The 25793-nt window shown below is 38.3% G+C and overlaps 2 protein-coding genes and 2 non-coding genes across 4 annotated transcripts; 3 read left to right on the top strand and 1 right to left on the bottom strand.

Moving 5' to 3' along the window:
• The first annotated feature begins 4827 nt into the window (after positions 1 to 4827).
• On the top strand, positions 4828 to 5262 carry LOC130966186 (uncharacterized). The gene has a single exon (XM_057890960.1). It carries the CDS (start codon positions 4828 to 4830, stop codon positions 5260 to 5262), a length of 435 nt encoding a protein of 144 aa, XP_057746943.1.
• Positions 5263 to 5649: 387 nt separating this feature from the next.
• On the bottom strand, positions 5650 to 7182 carry LOC130966185 (E3 ubiquitin-protein ligase RSL1-like). Its single transcript, XM_057890959.1, has 2 exons — positions 6476 to 7182; positions 5650 to 5782 (listed from the first exon to the last, which is right to left on the bottom strand). Exons 1-2 carry the CDS (start codon positions 7180 to 7182, stop codon positions 5650 to 5652), a joined length of 840 nt encoding a protein of 279 aa, XP_057746942.1.
• Positions 7183 to 16818: 9636 nt separating this feature from the next.
• LOC130970976 (small nucleolar RNA R71) lies at positions 16819 to 16922 on the top strand. Its single transcript, XR_009082217.1, has one exon. It is a non-coding gene; the product is annotated as a small nucleolar RNA R71 (small nucleolar RNA).
• An 8445-nt stretch (positions 16923 to 25367) lies between these two features.
• On the top strand, positions 25368 to 25471 carry LOC130972432 (small nucleolar RNA R71). The gene has a single exon (XR_009083600.1). It is a non-coding gene; the product is annotated as a small nucleolar RNA R71 (small nucleolar RNA).
• The last annotated feature ends 322 nt before the right edge of the window (positions 25472 to 25793 follow it).

Raw genomic sequence — 25793 nt, 5'->3', positions numbered from 1 at the left:
CTACTTGTTATGTTGATACCTCAACTTAGAAACAACACTAGATCCCGTTTATGGCTTGCTCAACAAGAAGAATCTGTTGCTAAGAGAGCTCTCTTACAACAGATGAACGTAATGCTGCCTAAGATTAAACTGAAAAGGTCATCTTGCAAGGTTTAGGTTCATGTTCAGTTAGCATAATACCACAGAATGATCAACATTTTCTAACTAAACTAGCTAAACATTCTTTTGAAATTGATAATCCTTTGTCTCCTAACATTTCTAAATTAGAATCTAAGGTGTTAAGTGATCCTGTTAACCCTCAAAGTCAAAATTTAATATTTAGATATTTCTTTTTACTATTTAACTTTTGAGTTTGTATTTTGATAAAATCATATGAATTTGGTTGATTATTTTTTGTGTAGTGTTTTAAATTTGGAAGATATTTTAGGATGTTTATTTATTATTTTATTCTAAAATGGGTTTTTCGGTTGAACCATCGGTTGGACTAGTAAACTAGTGAACCAGTGACGAGCTATTTGATGACCGGTTTGGTTTTTAGAACCTTGACTTTAGGTAAACACAGAGAGAGAAAGCTTTACTTTCAAACTCAAACACCAAAGAAGAAGGAAAGAGAAAGCAAATTAAGAAAGTTAATGTCAAATCAAGTTAAATTAAAGGGATAAGTATGATTTTAGTCCCCAACGTAGGGGCTGAAAATTTTTTTCGTCCCTCGTCTTTTTTTCGCTCCAAAATGGTCCCCAAGGTTTTAGTTTGTTTTAAAATGGTCCTTCGGACCAAAATGCCCCTATCCCTTCTTCCCTAAAATCATGCCACCACCACCACCACCAGAACCAGAACCACCGCCACCACCCCCACCCTCTGCCACTCCATCACCATCTCCATCACACCAACCAGAAATCAGAAAATCAACATCATCATCGTCATCCTCATCAGAACTCAGATCCAGAACTCAAACTCAGACAAACAAAAACTCAACTCAGAAAATCATCATCATCATCAAGAACCCAGAATCAGCAACAACAATACTCCAAATTTAAATTTCAGCAACAACAATATTTCACAACAAATTTCACAAAAAAAATCCAGAAATTTCACAAAAAAAAATTCAATTCACAGAATTTACAGATGAAGAAGAAGAAGCGGCGGGCGGCGGTGCGGCAGTGGGTGCGGCGGCGGGATGAAGAAGAAGAAGAAGAAGAAGGACGGCGGTGGGTGTGGCGGCGGGAGGAAGAAGAAGAAGCGGTAGGCGGGGGCGGCAGTGCGGCGGCATGGGTCCCCTTTCTCTCCCCCCTCCACCCTCCCCCCTCCCCTCCCCCCTTTTCTCGCCCCCCCTTTCTCTCCCCACCCACCCCGCTTCTGTATCCCCCTTTCTTTCTTTCTTTTCTTTTTTTATTTATTTATTTTATATTTATTTTATTTTATAATTTTTTTAATAAAGGGTAATTTGGTAATAAAAAATATAATTGGTAAAAAGGATGATTTTAAAACAAACTGAAACTTTGGGGACTATTTTGGAGCGAAAAAAAGGCGAGAGACGAAATAAATTTTCAGGCCCTACGTTGGGGACCAAAATCATACTTAACCCTTAATTAAAAGCATGTTAAGCAAGTTCAAAGGTTAAAGGTAATTTATTTTCTTTTGCATGCAAGTTAATTGCTTCACATCTTTTCTTACACTCTGCAACAACATTTTGGAAAAAATGAAGAAAGTAGTGGTTGAACATCTCTACTGTGAATCAATGGTTGAAAGTGTTTCTTAGAGCCAAAACACAAATCTAATGGTTTGAATTTTGCTAAGCTTATTGAAAAAGTTGAATGGTGCTACTGCTGTGTCTGCTACGGTGCTAAGGCCTAATTCAAAATCCCTAATTTTTGGGGATGATTGAAGAAAGAGAAGGAAGGATCTCAGTTAGCCCAAGGACCAAAAAGTTGACTTTGAAGAAACTTTAACCATGGCTCAGAGAAAGATACAAAAGAGAAAATGAATATCATTGGAGACCAGGGAGAGAGAACTCGAGAAAGAGAAAAGTGAAAACCTCACAACAGAGTTTGAAGTTTTGAAAACATTGCACCTATACTAAAAGGAGCACTCCGCCAAGATGAAGAACAAGGTTTTGAGTTCAGATATTGGGTTCTGCATATAGAATTAAGGCTATGAATTATCATCTCCTTCATGTTTTACTGTTTATATTTCTTTTTCAATGTATATCTTTCTTTGTTTCATTTTGAAGTAAAAGGAAAAAGAGAGAGGCATTGATAAAAACCATTGAGAGAAAAGGTTGAGTGATACACTTGAGAGAAAAGTCAAAAGTTATTTCTGATTTCTTTTGGTTGTATTTCTATTTTGTATCAAGTACCTGAGAGATATCCCTTACTAAGTTGGATAAGCACTTAGTGTATCTGGTTTATGTATGTACATAACCAAATCAAGTTTATGTTGAAGTTTGATGTGCCTCAGATAGGATTATGTTGAGTCTTAAAAAATTGGTGTATGTAATACTTAAAAGATAGTGAAAACTCTACCAACGTTGTAGTGGAGACTAAATGTAGGTTGCATTGTACAAGGCAATTAAACCAAGATATATGGCTATGTCACCTTATTCTTCTCTACATTAATTCTGTTTTTTGGTTTTATGAGACAAAACAGAATTGTCTCCTACATAATCCACTGCGTAGACTAAACAGAAGCCAAATTATAATTTCTGATTTTAGGGCTTAATTAATCAAAATTAAAGAAGACCATAAATACAACATCTCCCTTCTCTAAGCCTTCTAGAATCTTCCTGTCGCAAAAATATTTTTAAAATGAAAAGAATCTAAAGACCTAATTTTAGTTTTTTTTCATATAAATAATTATTTAAATATTTATATAAAATATTTTGAATTAAATCTAGAAACAATTTGTCATGTTTTAAAATAATTTAGTATCTTCTTATTGTTATCATGTTTTAAAATAATTTAAGGGTATTTGTTAACAAATTTAAGGGCAATTTACATAAATAAAATGAACGAAAGAAACTGTTACACAAATACAACATTCTGAAAAACCAGAGCCAAATGCAACAAACCCAATTGTATGTAATTCGCGATACCCTAACGCGAAACCTAAATACACATAATCCGCTACACTCTGTCGCGGATTACATTGAGAAGTTAAATACTCAAAAACCGCTACACCCTTTAGCGAATTATGAAGAGAATGGAAGCAAAGAAGATGCCTATATATACCCAACAAGTTGTGTAGAGTGTCATTTTTTTTCATTCATAACTTGAGGAATGGAGAGTGAAGAGAGCTTTTTGGTGTTAGTGCACTCTTTTGAAAAAATAAAAAAGAGTAAGAGGCACGGTGTGAAGTTTACAGATAGAGAACCACTGAGTGTTTTCATCAGGTCGTCTAATACACTGTTGGATCTAAAGACCAGTATATTGCAGAAGTTGGGCGCGGGTGGCACAAAGTGGGTGGAGAAGCTGTTCTACAAGATTCCTATTGCGGTTGTGTCAACCGGCGTGCAATATGAAACATTCATGTTACGATCAGATGAAGATATCCTGGTGTTGTTTCATTGTCGCCGGAGTTTAACAGAAGTAAGGATACATGAGTTGTTTGCGAAGTTGGAACATGGGATCGATAGTTCTGGGGCATCCGCACTAAACCCTCAGTCCACCACGATGGGGGGTGCCTCTACCTCGATGCCCGTCGTTGCACCTAAGTGTTTGTTGAAGTATCGGCCAGCTGGTCCAGTTGGGGTATTCACTTCAACTCATCCATCTCCAGATGTAGGACGTGATGGGGAACCAGATCGAGTTGAAAATGCATTGCTAGAGGATGATTCCGACGAAGAGCCTGCTGATATTGGAGGGGACACCGATGATGAAATTCCGACAAACCCAGCAACATGTTAACCATGGAGGAAGACGTGGTTGGCAAAATAGAAAGCGGTAGCACAGATATATGGGGACTGGAAAGAGTCCTATGCCAAGCTACCTCGATGGATCCTTGGTGTGTAATCAACCATGGAGGGGACGGTTGCCTTGTTGAAGACGTCTCCGGTTCGAGTCGATGATGACGTTGACGACTCAACCGTGTACTTTCATCGTCTTTTCTAGACGTTTCCTCCTTGTGTTGAAGCTTTCCGACATTGCAAGCCATTGGTCAGAATAGACGGTACTCATCTGTATGGCAAGTATGGCGGGACTTTGCTCCTGGCCATCGCCCAAGATGGGAACTCCAACATCTTGCCTATTGCTTTCAGTCTCGTGGAGGGGGAAAATGCCGAGTCGTGGTCTTTCTTCCTGACCAACCTGCGCCAACATGTGACTCCACAATAGGGGATAGAATAGAATTAACACATTCAAATATGCACAACGACATCAAGGCTGCACTAGAGAACCCTAACAGTGGGTGGTTACCCCCTCATGCGTATCGAGCATTTTGTATTCGGCATGTTGCAGCTAACTTCGCACTCAGTTTCAAGGGCACGGATGCAAAGCGTTTGCTTGTGAACGCTGCTTATGCGAAGACTGAGGCAGAGTTTCACTATTGGTTTGATATAATGTGGACTAAGAATTCGGCAATCTGTGATTGGGCGAATAGAATAGAATACGATAAGTGGCCTCAGCACCAGGATGGTGGCAGACAATTCGGTCACATGACGACCAAATATCTGAGTGTGTTAATTCTTTTCTGAAGGGTACACGGAATCTTCCGATTACCGCCCTGGTGAAGTCCACATATGGTCGGCTAGCAGAGTTGTTTGTGATTCGTGGTCAGACGGCAGAGGCTTAGTTGGCCAACGATGCCAAGTTTTTCCAGTCTTTTATGAAGGCAATGGAGCGCAATTTGAAAGACTCCAAGTGCTTCACTGTCACCCTATTTGACAGACACCAGTCTGAGTATATCGTTGCCAAGACGACACCGACCGGGTTCTTTTCACTAGGGACGTACCGAGTTTCCCTTCAGGATCGTACATGCGACTGTGGATACTTTCAGGCTTTCCATTATCCATGTTGCCATGCGATTGCATGTTGTGCCCAGTCACGGCTTGACTGGTCTATCTATGTCGACGAAGTCTACACCATGCAGAAAGTGTTTAGGATGTACCAGATGGGTTTTGTGCCACCAATACCAGAGGGACTTTGTCCACCTTATGATGGTCCGACCATTATTCCGGATCCTAGCTTGAGGTGTTGTCGTGATGGGCGACCGAGGTCTACCAGAATCCAGAACAACATGGATGAGGCCGACCCTAACCGACCGAAGTGATGCGGGCTCTGGGCACACTCGTAGATCTTGCCCCCGGAGAGGCTCCACGGTTGCTGGTAGTTCGTAGGACTTGTAGTGTTTGTGCTTCTAGTTTTTGAATTTTATTTTCTCATGTAGCGATTTACGTTTTTGGGTGTTAGTGTTAGTGCCTTTGGTGTGTTAGTGTTAGTGTTACTTCCGACCTATTTGTATGACTTATGACATTTTTATTTCCTTTAAGTGTTAATCGTTTGTGACTATTACATTTGTATGACTTATGTAGTAATTTATTCTGTATTAGTGCTAATGCCTGGTGGCTATTATATTTCTACGACTTATTGCTTATGACGGTATATTTGTATAACTTTGTACATCTTGCATCACCGGTTGTTACTATTAGACTGGTATTCATGAATATGTTTCCAAGCATCCACTCTCTTCATAATCCGCTAGAGGGTGTAGCAGAATAGGTTTCGGGTCCATATGATCATAAACCGCTACAGGGTGTAGCGGTTTATGAGTATTTAACTTCTCACGTAATCTGCGATAGGATATAGCGGATTACATGTATTTAGATTCCGCGTTAGAGTGTTGTAAATTACATACAATTGTGTTTGTTGCACTTACGTCTGATTTTTCAGAATGTTATATTTGTATAACAGTTTCTTTCCTTCATTTTATTTGTGTAAATTACCCCAAATTTAATAATTTTTTTAAACACAATTTAATAGTTCATAATTATTTTTGTAATTTATCCTGAAAGTTTTCAAATAAAATTATATACTATTATTTTATCATGTTCTCGGTTTTATTGTACGAGTAAAGTAGTATATATATAATCCCAATTTACTAGAGTAACGTTAGAAAAACAATAATTAAAATTATTTTATTTAATTGAACACTTATAATTTTATATATTTAATATTGATAATTATATATTTATCAAATATAAAATTATTTATTTATTTTAACAATAATTAAAAAGAAAAATAAGGATTATAGGATGGTTGATTTTTATAAGGTGAAACTCAGGTGCAGTTGATTTCACGTGAAGTTGATAGCTGAGAGCCGTTAAATAAAAATTTAGTCAAATAAGTCAAACCATTTAACAGTTCTCAACTATCAACTTCACGTGAAGTCGGCTGCACCTGAGTGTCCACCTTTTTATAATTTAATGGTCTCTCAAATATTTTCCATATTTATATATAAGAAGGGAAAAAAAAAGGAAACGGACCTGCATGTTATATCATTGCAGCCATCTGTCTTCTCAACGTAGCGCTTGCAATTAGGGCACTGTTTCCACTTCCTTCTCTTGGCTAAATCCAGCATCAGATCATTGCTTTTGTTATTCTTTTTCTGAAATTTCTCACAGCTCAATTCTGTATGCCAAGGTGCCTGACACTTGACACAAATGCTTCTCTTGCAATGAGGACAATCCGATCCCAGCATCCTACTTTTTCCATCATCATTGTTGTTGATTAACAAGGCAGAGCAATCACTGAAAGGACAATAGAATTTGACATTTTCAGGGATCGCGGATTCGCTTAGAACGCGCTCCCACCATTCGAAAACATTGCTCGGTAGAATTGATTTGCAGTGGTTAGGGTTCAAGATTCCAGAGCATGTTGGCTCAGGGCACACGACATTGAACACATTGTCTTTGAGCTTCGCCACGATGTATTGGGCTACGCATCTTGTGCAATAGAAGTGCGTGCAACCCTCCAAGTCGAAGGACTGGTTTAGAGGCTTCGATTCAAAGCAGATTTGGCAAAGAAAAGATGGGACGTCAAGATGAATAGGAGTTTGTTCTTCAATTGCGTCCAGAAAATTTTCAAGGCTCAAATCACTGATGGAAGGAAAATTAGCAGCAACTCTTGTTTCCTTTCTTTTCATTCTTTTTATGGGAATGCACACGCATGGCGTTCCAACCTTGTTGCCCATTTTACTACTTGTTCTACAAACACCATTAAGTGTGGAAAGAAGGTTGATTTGTATATATTTTGTAACCAGTAGTAGTGTAGTGACTAACTAGCCTATAGGATCAAAAAAGCGAATCTCATGGTAGACTGGTATATACACATTTGAAGTGGCATAAATTGTGGAGTTACAAGAGAACTAGCTAATCAATTAAATAGTTATATTAATTAAGCTATTCATAATAATAGAATTTGGGATATAAAATAAATATATACACACCCTACAAATATTTGGTGCACAACTTTTTTTTCTTAAAATATTTTTATTTTATATAATTCTTAAAATAATATGTTTTGTTATTTCTTATATATAGTGTAAATAATAAAATATTTAGACCTGGTTTGGTAAAATTTTTTAAAGAAATGTTTGTATTTTTCATCTTGTTTGTATTTGGTAAATTAAAAAGTTCATATGCTTGTACTTATAGCTTTTTAAAAGCTATGAGTATTTTTAAAAATACTTAATAAAGAGCTTTTTAAAATTGGTTTGTACTTTTTAAAATTCAAAAGTCTAACATAACCTCATATATTAATTAATATCCAAATTTAATTCTTATATTAATGTCTATTATAGTATTTTTACCAAACACACTTATTGTTACTTGTGTTTATTAAAGAGAATGTGAACCTGAGAGAGCCAGAGAGTTGTTGCCGTCCTCCAGTCGCAAGTCGTCCGTCGTCTAACCGCAGTCTTTAGGCCGTCGTCTAGTCCATGCCGTCATCTAGTCCACGCCGTCGCAACAAAGCCTAAACTGAGCCATTCTTCTCCATCGCCGAGCAGTAATCACTGTCGCCGAGCAACAACCTTAGTCCGAGCCCTCTCCTGCAACTCACGATGTCTTCTTCTGAGGTGAGTAACTTGGTATATTCACAATTTGTTGCAAGTTATTAGATGTTGTTGTTGCTGGTCTGTTGGAAGGAAAGTATAGTCACAACTTGTTTATTTTATTTCATAAACTATGTTGTTGTTGCTTTAAGGGTTAAGTATGATTTTGGTCCCCAACGTAGTGGTTGAAAATCGATTTCGTCTCCAACTTTTTTTTGTTACAAAATGATCTCCAAAATTTCAGTTTGTTTTAAAATCGTCCTTTTTTTACCAATTTTATTTTTTTTATTACTAAATTACCCCTCATTAAAAAATTATAAAATAAAATAAAAATGAAATAAATAAATAAAAAAGAAAAAAGAAAGGGATACAGAAGGGGGCGAGAAAAAGGGGGAGAGAAGGGGGACCGCCATATCGCTGCACCACCGCGCCACCGCACTGCTGCCCTGCCGCCCTGCCGTCCTACTGCACCGCACCGCACTACCACCAGCTTCTTCTTCTTCTTCTTCTTCTTCACCATCCTGCCGCTCTGCCGTTTTACCGCACTGCACCGCACCATCGCACCACCACCAGTGAATTGGATTTTTGTGAAATTTTTTATATTTTGTGAAATTTGTTGTGGAATATTGTTGTTGCTGAAATTTGAATTTGGAATATTGTTGTTGCTGAATTTGTTGATTATTGTTCAAAGTGCATGTTGCTTGAATTTTCTGATGATGATGATGATGATGACCATAATGATAATGGTGGTGGTGATGGTGGTGGTTCTGGTTGGGCGTAGGCTTCTGTTCTGGTGGTGGTGGTGGTGGTGGTTGATTTTGGGGTGAAGAAAGAAGGGTATTTTCGTTCGAAAGACGATTTTAAAACAAACTGAAACTTTGGAGACCATTTTGTAGCAAAAAAAAAGTTGGGAACGAAATCGATTTTCGACCTCTATGTTAGGACCAAAATCATACTTAACCCTTACTTTAATAACCTAGTATGTTTAATAAACTATGTTGCTGTTGCTGGATTAATTTGCTGTTACTGTTGCTTTATTATTAGGTGAATTATTATGATTTTGAGTTCTTGTTTGGTACTGATAACGACTAGCTGGGGCGAGCCTCTATGGCTCTATCATGTGAGCCTGAAAGGAAGTTTTCCTATTGTGTATAAGTTTGATCTTTATATGGCTCTATCTATGACTTGTTTACCGTCATGAACTTCCTCTTCCTTATGAGGACTTGACCTCTCCTTTGTCATCGTTTGGGAGAGGGAAAAAAAAAAGACAAGAAAAATAATAATCAAGAAACATTGGTGGGTGACTTATAATAGTTTCATTTATACTGTCGTAATGGATTATTTTTATGTCATTTATGATAGCAACAAACACTTGTATTTTATTTAATTTCAACATAAATTTAAGACTGTTGGCTCCCAAGAGTATTATTATTAAGTGATTAGTGATTGCCTTTAATTGCTTGCAAAATATTTGTTACAATACCTGATAAGTCTATTCTGTTAGTTTCACCTAATGCTTGTTTGAACTGACTCAATGGAGATTAGTTACGAAGTGAAGAGCTAATACTTTTGGATTAATGTTTTCAATATTGTGTGTAGGTCTTTATTAAAATGCTCTAAAGTTGATTAGTTTTTTATTTTTTCGCTCTCTTTGGGTCAAGACTTCTTCATTTTAAGATTTTATAGCTATCTTTATTTTCAAAGATCCTCAATTTTATTATGGTTTAAAACTTTGTTATTTTATTAAGGTTTGATAATTTATTATAATTTATAATCTTTATTATGTTTATATTTATAATCTATATTGATTTCTTTATTTTGTTTTTGTAGAAATTGCACCATCCTAAAAAAGATGATGATGAATTTGGTGTGATTCAGATTAAGTATGGTCGCACTTTTGGTTTTTATTTGGTTTAAAGTGGCTGTTTCGGTTTTTAGTATGTTTTAAACTGTGTTTATTTTTGTTGTTTGCTAGACATTTTTAATTGTCTTTGTTTTTATGTTTAATTGTTGGGACAAGTTGAAATTGTATTGAATTTGGATGTGATATACTCTTATTATTCTAGTTTATTGATGGTTTTAAACTTCATTTTATGGTAATTTAAATTTTGATTATTAGGTTTAAAAAAACCGAAAAAATCGACCGAACCAAACTGCTATTCGTTCAATTCGGTTGTCCAGAAAGCAACAAACTGAACGGTTGGCATCACTGTAGAACTGAACGGGTCGGTTCGGTTGGTTTTTGGTCCAAAACCGAACCGATTATACCCCTAGAAGAAAAGGTGGGGTTGGGGGTGAGTGAGGCACGAGTTGAATGAGAGTGAAAGGGATGGGGTTCTTCACCGGGTATACAAGCAGGGGCTGGGCATGCATGCATGTTTGATGCGTGGCATGTGGTGCACGAAATTGTGATCATCAACAACGGCGCCAAAAACTTGGTGCACGAAATTGTGATCATCAACAATGGCGCCAAAGACTTGGAGCTCTCAAACGTGAATCACACTTTGTCACAACTTCGCACAACTAACCAGCGAATTCTAATGGTTATAATGGTTTTCGAATATAAAGATAAATAACACATAAAATAGGGATGGAGATACTTATGTAATTCATTGGTGGGAATTTCAGATAAGCGCATGGAGATACTGTATTCCTTCTGAATCTCTGCTTTCCTACTGCGTCCATCCAATCATTCTTACTCCCTACCATGACAAGCTGTATGTTGGGTTTCACCGTTGTCAATGGCTACCTCTCGTCCTCTCAGTGAAAATGGTCCAAATGCTCTGTCACAGCACAGCTAATCATCTGTCGGTTCTCGATCATGTTGGAATAGAATCCAGTGATTCTTTTGCGTCTGTCACTACGTCCAACACTCGCGAGTTTGAAGCTCGTCACAATCATCCCATCTCAGATCGGACTCGGAATACCACAAACAAGGTTTAGACTTTCCGGATCTTAGGAATGGCCGCCAATAATTCTAGCTTATACCACGAAGACTCCGATCTTTCGGAATGGAGGCTAAGAGATACGCGCTCGATCTAAGGAAGAATGGAAGTGGTTGTCAGGCATGCGTTCATAGGTGACAATGATGATGAGCGTTACGGATCATCACTTTCATCATGTTAAAGTGCAACGAATATCTTAGAATAAGAATAAGCTGAATTGAATAGAAGAATAATAGTAATTGCATTAATACTCGAGGAACAGCAGAGCTCCACACCTTAATCTATGGTGTGTAGAAACTCAACCGTTGAAAATACATAAGTTATAAAGGTCTAGGCATGGCCGTGAGGCCAGCCCCCAATGTCTAAGGACTAACAATAATCAAAGATGTTCCAAAAGCTCGTCCAAAGATCAAAGATGCCTAGTACAATAGTAAAAAGTTCTATTTATACTAAACTAGCTACTAGGGTTTACAGAAATAAGTCTAAGTGCAGAAATCCACTTCCGGGGCCCACTTTGGTGTGTTTGTGACGTGTTTCTAGCGTTTTACTCCAGAATGCAGCATGGAGCTGGCGTTGAACGCCAGTTTGCGTCATCTAAACTCGAATAAAGTATGAACTATTATATATTGCTGGAAAACCCTGTATGTCTACTTTCTAACGCAGTTGAGAGCGCGCCATTTGGAGTTCTGTAGCCCCAGAAAGTCCATTTCGAGTGCACAGAGGTCAGAATCTAACAGCATCTGTAGTCCTTTGTCAGCCTCCTATCAGATTTTTCTCAGGTCCCTCAATCTCAGCCAAAAAATACCTGAAATCATAGAAAAACACACAAACTCATAGTAAAGTAAAAACATATGAATTTTGCATAAAAACTAATAAAAACATCCCTAAAAGTAGCTAGATCCTACTAAAAACTACCTAAAAATAATGCCAAAAAGCGTATAAATTATCCACTCATCACAACACCAAACTTAAATTGTTGCTTGTCCCCAAGCAACTGAAAATCAAATAGGATAAAAAGAAGAGAATATACTATAAATCCCAAAATATCAATGAATATTAGTTCTAACTAGATGAGCGGGACTTGTAGCTTTTTGCTTCTGAACAGTTTTGGCATCTCACTTTATCCTTTGAAGTTTAGAATGATTGGCATCCATAGGAACTCAGAGTTCAGATAATGTTATTAATTCTCCTAGTTAAGTGTGTTGATTCTTGAACACAGCTACTTTTATGAGTCTTGGCCGTGGCCCTAAGCACTTTGTTTTCCAATATTACCACCGGATACATAAATGCCACAGACACATGACTGGGTGAACCTTTTCAGATTGTGACTCAGCTTTGCTAACATCCCCAGTTAGAGGTGTCCAGAGCTCTTAAGCACACTCTTTTTGCTTTGGATCACGACTTTAACCACTCAGTCCTAAGCTTTTCACTTGGACCTACATGCCACAAGCACATGGTTAGGGACAGCTTGATTTAGCCGCTTAGGCCTGGATTTTATTTACTTGGGCCCTCCTAGCCATTGATGCTCAAAGCCTTGGATCCTTTTTACCCTTGCCTTTTGGTTTTAAGGGCTATTGACTTTTTCTGTTAGCTTTCTCTTTTTTTTCGCCATTTTTTTTGCAAGCTTTTGTTCTTCACTGCTTTTTCTTACTTCAAGAATCAATTTTATGATTTTTTAGATCATCAATAACATTTTTCTTGTTCATCATTCTTTCAAGAGCCAACAATTTTAACATTCATAAACAACAAGATAAAAAATATGCACTGTTCAAGCATTCATTCAGAAAACAAAAAGTATTGTCACCACATCAATATAATTAAACTAATTTCAAGGATGAATTTGAAACTCATGTACTTCTTGTTCTTTTTGTATTAGAATCATTTTTTATTTAAGAAAGGTGAAGGATTCATGGAATTATTCATAGCCTTAAGACATAGTTACTAAATACTAGTGATGATGTAGTAAAGACACAAACATAGACAAACATGAAGCTCAAAAACTGAAAAACAGAGAGATAAGAACAAGGAAGTTAAGGAATGAGTCCACCTTAGTGATGGTGGCACCATCTTCTTGAAGGACCAATGGTGTTCTTGAGCTCATCTATGTCTCTTCCCTACCTTTGTTGCTCCTCCCTCATAGCTCTTTGATTTTCTCTAATCTCATTGAGAATGATGGAGTGCTCTTGATGTTCCACCCTTAATTGGTTCATGTCATGACTCAATCCTTCTAGAGAAGTGCTGAGTTATTCCCAATAGTTGTTTGGAGGAAAATGCATCCCTTGAGGCATCTCAGCAATTTCTTGATGATGAGCTTCCTCATGCATCTCTTGAGATCCATGAATGGGCTCTCTTGTTTGCTCCATCCTCTTCTTAGTGATGGGCTTGTCCTCTTCAATAAGGATGTCTCCTTCTATGACAACTCCAGCTAAGTAGCATAGATGGAAAATGAGATGAAGAAAAGCTAGCCTTGCCAAGGTGGAGGGCTTTTCGGCTACTTTGTAGAGTTCTAGAGGGATGACTTCATGAACTTCTACTTCCTCTCCAATCATGATGCTATGGATCATGATGGCTCGATCCACAGTTACTTTGGATCGGTTGCTAGTGGGGATGATAGAGCGTTGGATGAACTCCAACCATCCTCTAGCCACAGGCTTAAGGTCCAGTCTTCTCAATTGAACCGGCTTGCCTTTTGAGTCTCTTTTCCATTGAGCTCCTTCCATACATATGTCCATGAGGACTTGGTCCAACCTTTGATCAAAGTTGACCCTTCTAGTGTAGGAGCGTGCATCTTCTTGCATCATAGGCATGTTGAACGCCAACCTTACGTTCTCCGGACTGAAATCTAAGCATTTCCCCCGAACCATTGTAAGCCAATTCTTTGGGTTTGGGTTCATGCTTTGATCATGGTTCCTAGTGATCCATGTGTTTGCATAGAACTCTTGAACCATTAAGATTCTGACTTGTTGAATGGGGTTGGTAAGAACTTCCCAACCTCTTCTTTGGATCTCATGTCGGATTTTTGGATACTCATTTTTTTTTAGCATGAAAGGGACCTCAGAGATCACCCTCTTCTAGGCCACAACTTCATAGAAGTGGTCTTGATGGACCTTTGAGATGAATCTCTCCATCTCCCATGACTCAGAGGTGGAAGCTTTTGTCTTCCCTTTCCTCTTTCTAGAGGTTTCTCCGGCCTTAGGTGCCATAAATGGTTATGAAAAAACAAAAAAGCTATGCTTTTACCACACCAAACTTAGAATTATTGCTCGCCCTCAAGCAAAAAAAGAAAGAATAGATGAAGAAGAAGAAGAAATGGAGGAGAGGGAGAGAGATGTGTATTCGGCCAAAACGGAGAAGTGAGGGTTGTGTCGTGTGAAAATGAAGAAGGATAGAGGGGTTTATATAGTGGAGGGAGAGGGGTTGGTTTTCGGCCTCTAGGGTTGGGTTTGGGAGGGAAAGGATTTTGAATTTGAAGGTAGGTGGGGTTTATGGGGAAGAGTGGATGGATGTTAGTGGTGAGGAGGTAATGGGGAAGAGAGATTGATGTGATTGATGAAGGGTATTTGGGGAAGAATGTGAAGAAGAGAGAGAGTGAGTTGAGGTAGGTAGGGATCCTGTGGGATCCACAGATCTTGAGGTGTCAAGGATTTATCATCCCTGCACCAATTAGATGTGTAAACACCTTCTTTATGCAATCCCTGCGTTTAATGTCAGACTGCAGCATGTTTCTGGCGTTAAACGCCACTTCCATGCTTGTTTTGGGCGTTCAACGCCAATCTGCAGCATGTTTCTGGCATTGAACGCCACTTCCATGCTTGTTTCTGGCATTTAACGCCAGTCTGATGCTTCTTTCTGGCGTTAAACGCCAGCTCTAGGCTTCTTACTGGCGTTTAAATGCCAGTGAGTTCCTCTTCCAGGATGTGCTTTTTCTTCTGTTGTTCTTTATTCTGTTTTTAATTTTTGCAATTATTTTGTGACTCCACATGATCATAAACCTAATAAAACATAAAAGAATAATAGAAATATAGATAAATAAAAATTGGGTTGCCTCCCAATAAGCGCTTCTTTAATGTCAATAGCTTGACAGTGAGCTCTCATAAAGCTTCACAGATGTTCAGAGCATTGTTGGGACCTCCCAACACCAAACTTAAAGTTTGAATGTGGGGGTTCAACACCAAACTTAGAGTTTGGTTGTGGCCTCCCAACACCAAACTTAGAGTTTGGTTGTGGCCTCCCAACACCAAACTTAGAGTTTGATTGTGGGGGCTTTGTTTGACTCTGTATTGAGAGAAGCTTTTTATGCTTCCTCTCCATGATTGCAGAGGAAGATCCTTGAGCTTTAAACACAAGGTAGTCCCCATTCAATTGAAGGACTAGCCCTCCTCTGTCAAAATCAATCACATCTCCTGCTGTGGCTAGGAAGGGTCTTCCAAGGATGATGCATTCATTCTCATCCTTCCCAGTGTCTAAGATTATGAAATCAGCAGGGATGTAAAGGCCTTTAACCTTTACTAACACGTCCTCTATCAATCCATAAGCTTGTTTTATTGACTTGTCTGCCATCTCTAATGAGATTCTTGTAGCTTGTACCTCAAAGATCCCCAGTTTCTCCATTACAGAGAGTGGCATAAGATTTATACTTGACCCCAGGTCATACAGAGCCTTCTCAAAGGTCATGGTGCCTATGGTACAAGGTATTAAGAATTTACCAGAATCTTATTTCTTTTGAGGTAAAGTTTGCTGAACCCATGTATTTAGTTCACTAATGAGCAAGGGAGGTTCACCTTGCCAAGTCTCATTACCAAACATCTTGGCATTCAGCTTCATGATGGCTCCTAGATATTGAGCAACTTGCTCTTCAGTTACATCTTCATCCTCTTCAAAGGAAGAATAGTTCTCAGAGCTCATGAATGGAAAAAAGAGGTTCAATGGAATCTCTATGGTCTCTGGGTGAGCCTCAGATTCCTTAGGTTCCTCAGTTTGGAACTCCTTTTTGTTCAGAGGACGTCCCAGGAGGTCTTCCTCACTGGGATTCACGTTCTTCTCCTCCTTTGTGCATTCAGCCATATTGATTATATCATTGACCTTGCACTCTCTTTTTGGATTCTCTTCTGTATTGCTTGGGAGAGTACTAGGAGGAGTTTCAGTGATTTTCTTACTCAGCTGACCCACTTGTGCCTCCAAATTTCTCATGGAGGACCTTGTTTCACTCATGAAACTTAAAGTGGCCTTAGATAGATCAGAGATAATGTTTGCTAAGCTAGAGGGGCTCTGCTCTGAATTCTCTGTCTGTTACTGAGAAGACGATGGAAAATGCTTGCTATTGCTAAACCTGTTTCTTCCACCATTATTAAAGCCTTGTTGGGGCTTTTGTTGATCCTTCCATGAGAAATTTGGATGATTTCTCCATGAGAGATTATAGGTGTTTCCATAGGCTTCACCCATGTAATTCACCTCTACCATTACAGGGTTCTCAAGATCATAAGCTTCTTCTTCAGAAGATGCCTCTTTAGTACTGTTAGATGCATTTTGCAATCCATTCAGACTCTGAGAAATCATGTTGACTTGCTGAGTCAACATTTTGTTCTGAGCCAATATGGCATTCAGAGTATCAATTTCAAGAACTCCCCTCTTCTGAGGCGTCCCATTACTTATAGGATTCCTCTCAAAGGTGTACATGAATTGGTTATTTGCAACCATGTCAATGAGTTCTTGAGCTTCTGCAGGCATTTTTTTTAGGTGAATGGATCCACCTGCAGAATGGTCCAGTGACATCTTAAAGAACTCAGATAGACCATCATTGAATATATCCAAGATGGTCCACTCTGAAAGCATGTCAGAAGGACACTTTTTGGTCAACTGCTTGTATCTTTCCCAAGCTTCATAGAGGGATTCACCATCTTTTTGCTTGATAGTCTGAACATTCACTCTGAGCTTGCTCAACTTTTGAGGAGGAAAGAACTTGGCCAAGAAGGCCGTGACCAGCTTATCCCAAGAGTCCAAGCTATCTTTAGGTTGTGAGTCTAACCATGTTCTAGCTCTGTCTCTTACAGCAAAAGGGAAAAGCATGAGCCTGTAGACTTCAGGATCTACTCCATTAGTCTTAACAGTATCACAGATCTGCAAGAATTCATTTAAAAACTAATAGGGATCTTCTGATGGAAGTCCATGAAACTTGCAGTTCTATTGCATTAGAGCAACTAATTGAGGCTTCAGCTCAAAATTGTTTGCTCCAATGGCAAAGATTGAGATGCTTCTTCCATAAAAATTTGAAGTAGGTGTAGTATAATCACCAAGCATCCTCCTTGCGCCTCCACCATTGTTATTGGGTTCGGCCATGTCTCTTTCTTTTTTGAGATTCTCTGAATTGTTGTACTTTAGCTTCTCTTAGCTTCCTCTTTAGAGTCCTTTCAGGTTCAGGATCTGCTTCAACAAGAATGTCCTTGTCCTTGCTCCTGCTCATATAAAAAAAAGAGAACAGAAAAGAAGAGGAATCCTCTATGTCACAGTATAGAGATTCTTATGTAAGTAGAAGAAGAAAAGAATAGAAGGAGGAGGAGAAAAATTCGAACATAGAGGAGGAGAGAGAGTTCGAAATTTTTTGATGAATAGAAGAATTAGTAAATGAATAAATAAATAGAAAGAGATGAGAGAGAGAAGTTTTCGAAAATTAAGAGAAGAAATAAAATTAAAATTAAAATTTGAAACAATTAGTTAATTAAAAGAATTTTGAAAAAGGGTAAGGTGATTTTCGAAAGATGAGAGAGAAAAGTAGTTAGGTGGTTTTGAAAAAGATAAGAAACAAACAAAAAGTCAATTAGTTAGTTGAAAAAGATTTGAAAATCAATTTTGAAAAGATAAAAAGTTGGAAAAGATTTTGAAATTGATTTTGAAAAAGATATGATTTGAAAAAGATATGTTTGAAAAGATATGATCGAAAAAAGATAATTTGGAAAAGATTTGATTTTTAAAATTAAAATTTCATTACTTGACTAACAAGAAACTAAAAGATATGATTTTAGAATTTAAAGATTGAACCTTTCTTAACAAGAAAGTAACAAACTTCAAATTTTTTGAATCAATCACATTAATTATTAGTAAAGTTTTCGAAAATTTGAAAGAAAGATAAGAAAAAGATTTTGAAAATCAATTTAAAAATTTTCAAAAATAAAAAAAATGAAAAAGATTTGATTTTTGAAAAAGATTTTGAAAAGATAAGATTTTTAAAATTGAAATCTTGACTTGACTAACAAGAAACAACTTATTTTAAAAATTTTTGACTAAGTCAACCCAAAGATTTCGACTTTTTGAGTAAAAGAAGGAAAAGATATTTTTATTTTTGAATTCTTAATGATGAGAGAGAAAAATACAAAAATGACTCACAACATGAAAATTATGAATCGAAACACATGATGCATGCAAGAACACTATGAATGTCAAGATGAACACCAAGAACACTTTGAAGATCATGATGAACATCAAGATTTATTTTTGAAAAATTTTCAAGACAAGAAAAACATGCAAGACACCAAACTTAGAAATTTTTCATACTTAGACACTATGAATGCAAAAATTCATATGAAAAACAACAAAAGACACAAAACAAGAAAATATGAAGATCAAACAAGAAGACTTACCAAGAACAACTTGAAGATCATGAAGAATACTATGCATGAATTTTTCAAAAGAATGCATAAATTTTAAAAACATGCAATTGACACCAAACTTAAAAATTGACACTAGACTCAAACAAGAAACACAAAATATTTTTGGTTTTTATGATTTTATTAAATTTTTTTTGGATTTTTCGAAAATTATTTTTTGGAAAAACGAAAATAAATAAGAAAAACTGAAAGATTTTTGAAAACTTTTTGAAAAGAAAATAAGAAGAAAATTACCTAATCTGAGCAACAAGATGAACCGTCAGTTGTCCAAACTCAAACAATCCCCGGCAACGGCGCTAAAAACTAGGTGCACGAAATTGTGATCATCAACAATGGTGCCAAAGACTTGGAGCTCTCAAACGTGAATCATACTTTGTCACAACTTCGCACAACTAACCAGCAAGTGCACTAGGTCGTCCAAGTAATACCTTACTTGAGTAAGGGTCGATCCCACGGAGATTGTTGGTATGAAGCAAGCTATGGTCATCTTGTAAATCTTAGTCAGGCGAATTCTAATGGTTATAATGGTTTTCGAATATAAAGATAAATAACACATAAAATAGGGATAGAGATACTTATGTAATTCATTGGTGGGAATTTCAGATAAGCGCATGGAGATACTGTGTTCCTTCTGAATCTCTGCTTTTCTACTGCGTCCATCCAATCATTCTTACTCCCTTCCATGGCAAGCTGTATGTTGGGTTTCACCGTTGTCAATGGCTACCTCCCATCCTCTCAGTGAAAATGGTCCAAATGCTCGGTAACAGCACGGCTAATCATCTGTCGGTTCTCGATCATGTTGGAATAGAATCCAGTGATTCTTTTGCATCTGTCACTACGCCCAACACTCGCGAGTTTGAAGCTCGTCACAGTCATCCCATCTCAGATCCTACTCGGAATAGCACATTCAAGATTTAGACTTTCTGGATCTTAGGAATGGCCGCCAATAATTCTAGCTTATACCACAAAGACTCTGATCTTTCGGAATGGAGGCTAAGAGATACGCGCTCGATCTAAGGTAGAACGGAAGTGGTTGTCAAGCATGCATTCATAGGTGAGAATGATGATGAGCATCACGGATCATCACATTCATCATGTTAAAGTGCAACGAATATCTTAGAATAAGAATAAGCTGAATTGAATAGAAGAATAATAGTAATTGCATTAATACTCGAGGAACAGCAGAGCTCCACACCTTAATCTATGGTGTGTAGAAACTCCACCGTTGAAAATACATAAGTGATAAAGGTCTAGGCATGGCCGTGAGGCCAGCCCCCAATGTCTAAGGACTAATAATAATCAAAGATGTTCCAAAAGCTCGTCCAAAGATCAAAGATGCCTAGTACAATAGTAAAAAGTTCTATTTATACTAAACTAGCTACTAGGGTTTACAGAAATAAGTCTAAGTGCAGAAATCCACTTCCGGGGCCCACTTTGGTGTGTTTGTGACGTGTTTCTGGCGTTTTACTCCAGAATGCAGCATGGAGCTGGCGTTGAACGCCAGTTTGCGTCATCTAAACTCGAATAAAGTATGAACTATTATATATTGCTGGAAAACCCTGTATGTCTACTTTCTAACGCAGTTGAGAGCGCGCCATTTGGAGTTCTGTAGCCCCAGAAAGTCCATTTCGAGTGCACAGAGGTCAGAATCTAACAGCATCTGTAGTCCTTTGTCAGCCTCCTATCAGATTTTTCTCAGGTCCCTCAATCTCAGCCAGAAAATACCTGAAATCATAGAAAAACACACAAACTCATAGTAAAGTAAAAACATATGAATTTTGCATAAAAACTAATAAAAACATCCCTAAAAGTAGCTAGATCCTACTAAAAACTACCTAAAAACAATGCCAAAAAACGTATAAATTATCCGCTCATCACAACACCAAACTTAAATTGTTGCTTGTCCCCAAGCAACTGAAAATCAAATAGGATAAAAAGAAGAGAATATACTATAAATCCCAAAATATCAATGAATATTAGTTCTAACTAGATGAGCGGGACTTGTAGCTTTTTGCTTCTGAACAGTTTTGGCATCTCACTTTATCCTTTGAAGTTTAGAATGATTGGCATCCATAGGAACTCAGAGTTCAGATAATGTTATTAATTCTCCTAGTTAAGTGTGTTGATTCTTGAACACAGCTACTTTTATGAGTCTTGGCCGTGGCCCTAAGCACTTTGTTTTCCAATATTACCACCGGATACATAAATGCCACAGACACATGACTGGGTGAACCTTTTCAGATTGTGACTCAGCTTTGCTAAAGTCCCCAGTTAGAGGTGTCCAAAGCTCTTAAGCACACTCTTTTTGCTTTGGATCATGACTTTAACCACTCAGTCTCAAGCTTTTCACTTGGACCTGCATGCCACAAGCACATGGTTAGGGGCAGCTTGATTTAGCCGCTTAGGCCTGGATTTTATTTCCTTGGGCCCTCCTATCCATTGATGCTCAAAGCCTTGGATCCTTTTTACCCTTGCCTTTTGGTTTTAAGGGCTATTGACTTTTTCTGTTTGCTTTCTCTTTTTTTTTAGCCATTTTTTTTCGCAAGCTTTTGTTCTTCACTGCTTTTTCTTGCTTCAAGAATCAATTTTATGATTTTTCAGATCATCAATAACATTTTTCTTGTTCATCATTCTTTCAAGAGCCAACAATGTTAACATTCATAAACAACAAGATAAAAAATATGCACTGTTCAAGCATTCATTCAAAAAACAAAAATTATTGTCACCACATCAATATAATTAAATTAATTTCAAGGATGAATTCGAAACTCATGTACTTCTTGTTCTTTTTGTATTAGAAATATTTTTCATTTAAGAAAGGTGAAGGATTCATGGAATTATTCATAGCCTTAAGACATAGTTACTAAATGCTAGTGATCATGTAGTAAAGACATAAACATAGACAAACATAAAGCTCAAAAACCGAAAAACAGAGAGATAAGAACAAGGAAGTTAAGGAATGAGTCCACCTTAGTGATGGTGGCACCTTCTTCTTGAAGGACTAATGGTGTTCTTAAGCTCATCTATGTCTCTTCCCTGCCTTTGTTGCTCCTCCCTCATAGCTCTTTGATCTTCTCTAATCTTATTGAGAATGATGGAGTGCTCTTGATGTTCCACCCTTAATTGGTTCATGTCATAACTCAATCCTTCTAAAGAAGTGTTGAGTTGTTCCCAATAGTTGTTTGGAGGAAAATGCATCCCTTGAGGCATCTCAAGGATTTCTTGATGATGAGCTTCCTCATGCGTCTCTTGAGATCCATGAATGGGCTCTCTTGTTTGCTCCATCCTCTTCTTAGTGATGGGCTTGTCCTCTTCAATGAGGATGTCTCCTTCTATGACAACTCCAGCTAAGTAGCATAGATGGAAAATGAGATGAAGAAAAGCTAGCCTTGCCAAGGTGGAGGGCTTTTCGGCTACTTTGTAGAGTTCTAGAGGGATGACTTCATGAACTTCTACTTTCTCTCCAATCATGATGCTATGGATCATGATGGACCGATCCACATTTACTTTGGATCGGTTGCTAGTGGGGATGATGGAGCGTTGGATGAACTCCAACCATCCTCTAGCCATAGGCTTAAGGTCCAATATTCTCAATTGAACCGGCTTACCTTTTGCGTCTCTTTTCTATTGAGCTCCTTCCATACATATGTCCATGAGGACTTGGTCCAACCTTTGATCAAAGTTGACCCTTCTAGTGTAGGGGCGTGCATCTTCTTGCATCATAGGCAAGTTGAACGCCAACCTTACTTTCTCCGAACTGAAATCTAAGCATTTTCCCCGAACCATTGTAAGCCAATTCTTTGGGTTTGGGTTCATGCTTTGATCATGGTTCCTAGTGATCCATGCGTTTGCATAGAACTCTTGAACCATTAAGATTCTGACTTGTTGAATGGGGTTGGAAAGAACCTCCCAACCTCTTCTTTGGATCTCATGTCGGATTTTTGGATACTCATTTTTCTTGAGCATGAAAGGGACCTCAGGGATCACCCTCTTCTTGGCCACAACTTCATAGAAGTGGTCTTGATGGACCTTTGAGATGAATCTCTCCATCTCCCATGACTCGGAGGTGGAAGCTTTTGTCTTCCCTTTCCTCTTTCTAGAGGTTTCTCCGGCCTTAGGTGCCATAAATGGTTATGGAAAAACAAAAAAGCTATGCTTTTACCACACCAAACTTAGAATTATTGCTCGCCCTCGAGCAAAAAAAGAAAGAATAGATGAAGAAGAAGAAGAAATGGAGGAGAGGGAGAGAGATGTGTATTCGGCCAAAAGGGAGAAGTGAGGGTTGTGTTGTGTGAAAATGAAGAAGGATAGAGGGGTTTATATAGTGGAGGGAGAGGGGTTGGTTTTCGGCCTCTAGGGTTGGGTTTGGGAGGGAAAGGATTTTGAATTTGAAGGTAGGTGGGATTTATGGGGAAGAGTGGATGGATGTTAGTGGTGAGAAGGTAATGGGGAAGAGAGATTGATGTGATTGATGAAGGGTATTTGGGGAAGAGTGTGAAGAAGAGAGAGAGTGAGTTGAGGTAGGTGGGGATTCTGTGGGATCCACAGATCTTGAGGTGTCAAGGATTTATCATCCCTGCACCAATTAGGTGTGTAAACACCTTCTTTATACAATCCCTGCGTTTAACGTCAGACTGCAGCATGTTTCTGGCGTTAAACGCCACTTCCATGCTTGTTTTGGGCGTTCAACGCCAATCTGCAGCATGTTTCTGGCGTTGAACGCCACTTCCATGCTTGTTTCTGGCATTTAACGCCAGTCTGATGCTTCTTTCTGGCGTTAAACGCCAGCTCTAGGCTCCTTATTGGCATTTAAATGCCAGTGAGTTCCTCCTCTAGGATGTGCTTTTTCTTCTGCTGTTTTTGATTCTGTTTTTAATTTTAGCAATTATTTTGTGACTCCACATGATCATAAACCTAATAAAACATAAAAGAACAATAGAAATATAGATAAATAAAAATTGGGTTGCCTCCCAATAAGTGCTTCTTTAATGTCAATAGCTTGACAGTAAGCTCTCATAAAGCTTCACAGATGTTCAGAGCATTGTTGGGACCTCCCAACACCAAACTTAAAGTTTGAATGTGGGGGTTCAACACCAAACTTAGAGTTTGGTTGTGGCCTCCCAACACCAAACTTAGAGTTTGATTGTGGGGGCTTTGTTTGACTCTGTATTGAGAGAAGCTTTTTATGCTTCCTCTCCATGATTGCAGAGGAAGATCCTTGAGCTTTAAACACAAGGTAGTCCCCATTCAATTGAAGGACTAGCCCTCCTCTGTCAAAATCAATCACATCTCCTGCTGTAGCTAGGAAGGGTCTTCCAAGGATGATGCATTCATTCTCATCCTTCCCAGTGTCTAAGATTATGAAATCAGCAGGGATGTAAAGGCATTTAACCTTACTAACACGTCCTCTACCAATCCATAAGCTTGTTTTATTGACTTGTCTGCCATCTCTAATGAGATTCTTGTAGCTTGTACCTCAAAGATCCCCAGTTTCTCCATTACAGAGAGTGGCATAAGATTTATACTTGACCCCAGGTCATACAGAGCCTTCTCAAAGGTCATGGTGCCTATGGTGCAGGGTATTAAGAATTTACCAGAATCTTATTTCTTTTGAGGTAAAGTTTGCTGAACCCATGTATTTAGTTCACTAATGCGCAAGGGAGGTTCACCTTCCCAAGTCTCATTACCAAACAACTTGGCATTCAGCTTCATGATGGCTCCTAGATATTGAGCAACTTGCTCTACAGTTACATCTTCATCCTCTTCAAAGGAAGAATAGTTCTCAGAGCTCATGAATGGAAAAAGGAGGTTCAATGGAATCTCTATGGTCTCTAGGTGAGCCTCAGATTCCTTAGGTTCCTCAGTTTGGAACTCCTTTTTGTTCAGAGGACGTCCCAGGAGGTCTTCCTCACTGGGATTCATGTCCTTCTCCTCCTTTGTGCATTCAGCCATATTGATTATATCAATGGCCTTGCACTCTCTTTTTGGATTCTCTTCTGTATTGCTTGGGAGAGTACTAGGAGGAGTTTCAGTGATTTTCTTACTCAGCTGACCCACTTGTGCCTCCAAATTTCTAATGGAGGACCTTGTTTCACTCATGAAACTTAAAGTGGCCTTAGATAGATCAGAGACAATGTTTGCTAAGCTAGAGGGGCTCCGCTCAGAATTCTCTATCTGTTGCTGAGAAGACGATGGAAAAGGCTTGCTATTGCTAAACCTGTTTCTTCCACCATTATTAAAGCCTTGTTGGGGCTTTTGTTGATCCTTCCATGAGAAATTTGGATGATTTCTCCATGAGAGATTATAGGTGTTTCCATAGGTTTCACCCATGTAATTCACCTCTGCCATTACAGGGTTCTCAAGATCATAAGCTTCTTCTTCAGAAGATGCCTCTTTAGTACTGTTAGATGCATTTTGCAATCCATTCAGACTCTGAGAAATCATGTTGACTTGCTGAGTCAATATTTTGTTCTGAGCCAATATGGCATTCAGAGTATCAATTTCAAGAACTCCCCTCTTCTGAGGTGTCCCATTACTCACAGGATTCCTCTCAAAGGTGTACATGAATTGGTTATTTGCAACCATGTCAATGAGTTCTTGAGCTTCTGCAGGCGTTTTTTTTAGGTGAATGGATCCACCTACAGAATGGTCCAGTGACATCTTAGAGAACTCAGATAGACCATCATTGAATATATCCAAGATGGTCCACTCTGAAAGCATGTCAGAAGGACACTTTTTGGTCAACTGCTTGTATCTTTCCCAAGCTTCATAGAGGGATTCCCCATCTTTTTGCTTGAAAGTCTGAACATTCACTCTGAGCTTGCTCAATTTTTGAGGAGGAAAGAACTTGGCCAAGAAGGCCGCGACCAGCTTATCCCAAGAGTCCAAGCTATCTTTAGGTTGTGAGTCTAACCATGTTCTAGCTCTGTCTCTTACAGCAAAAGGGAAAAGCATGAGCCTGTAGACTTCAGGATCTACTCCATTAGTCTTAACAATATCACAGATCTGCAAGAATTCATTTAAAAACTAATAGGGATCTTCTGATGGAAGTCCATGAAACTTACAGTTCTATTGCATTAGAGCAACTAATTGAGGCTTCAGCTCAAAATTGTTTGCTCCAATGACAGGGATTGAGATGCTTCTT

The sequence above is a fragment of the Arachis stenosperma genome, chromosome 3 (assembly GCF_014773155.1).
Source record: "Arachis stenosperma cultivar V10309 chromosome 3, arast.V10309.gnm1.PFL2, whole genome shotgun sequence".
Taxonomy (NCBI): Eukaryota; Viridiplantae; Streptophyta; class Magnoliopsida; order Fabales; family Fabaceae; genus Arachis; species Arachis stenosperma.
This window is presented reverse-complemented; position numbering and strand designations above follow the sequence as displayed.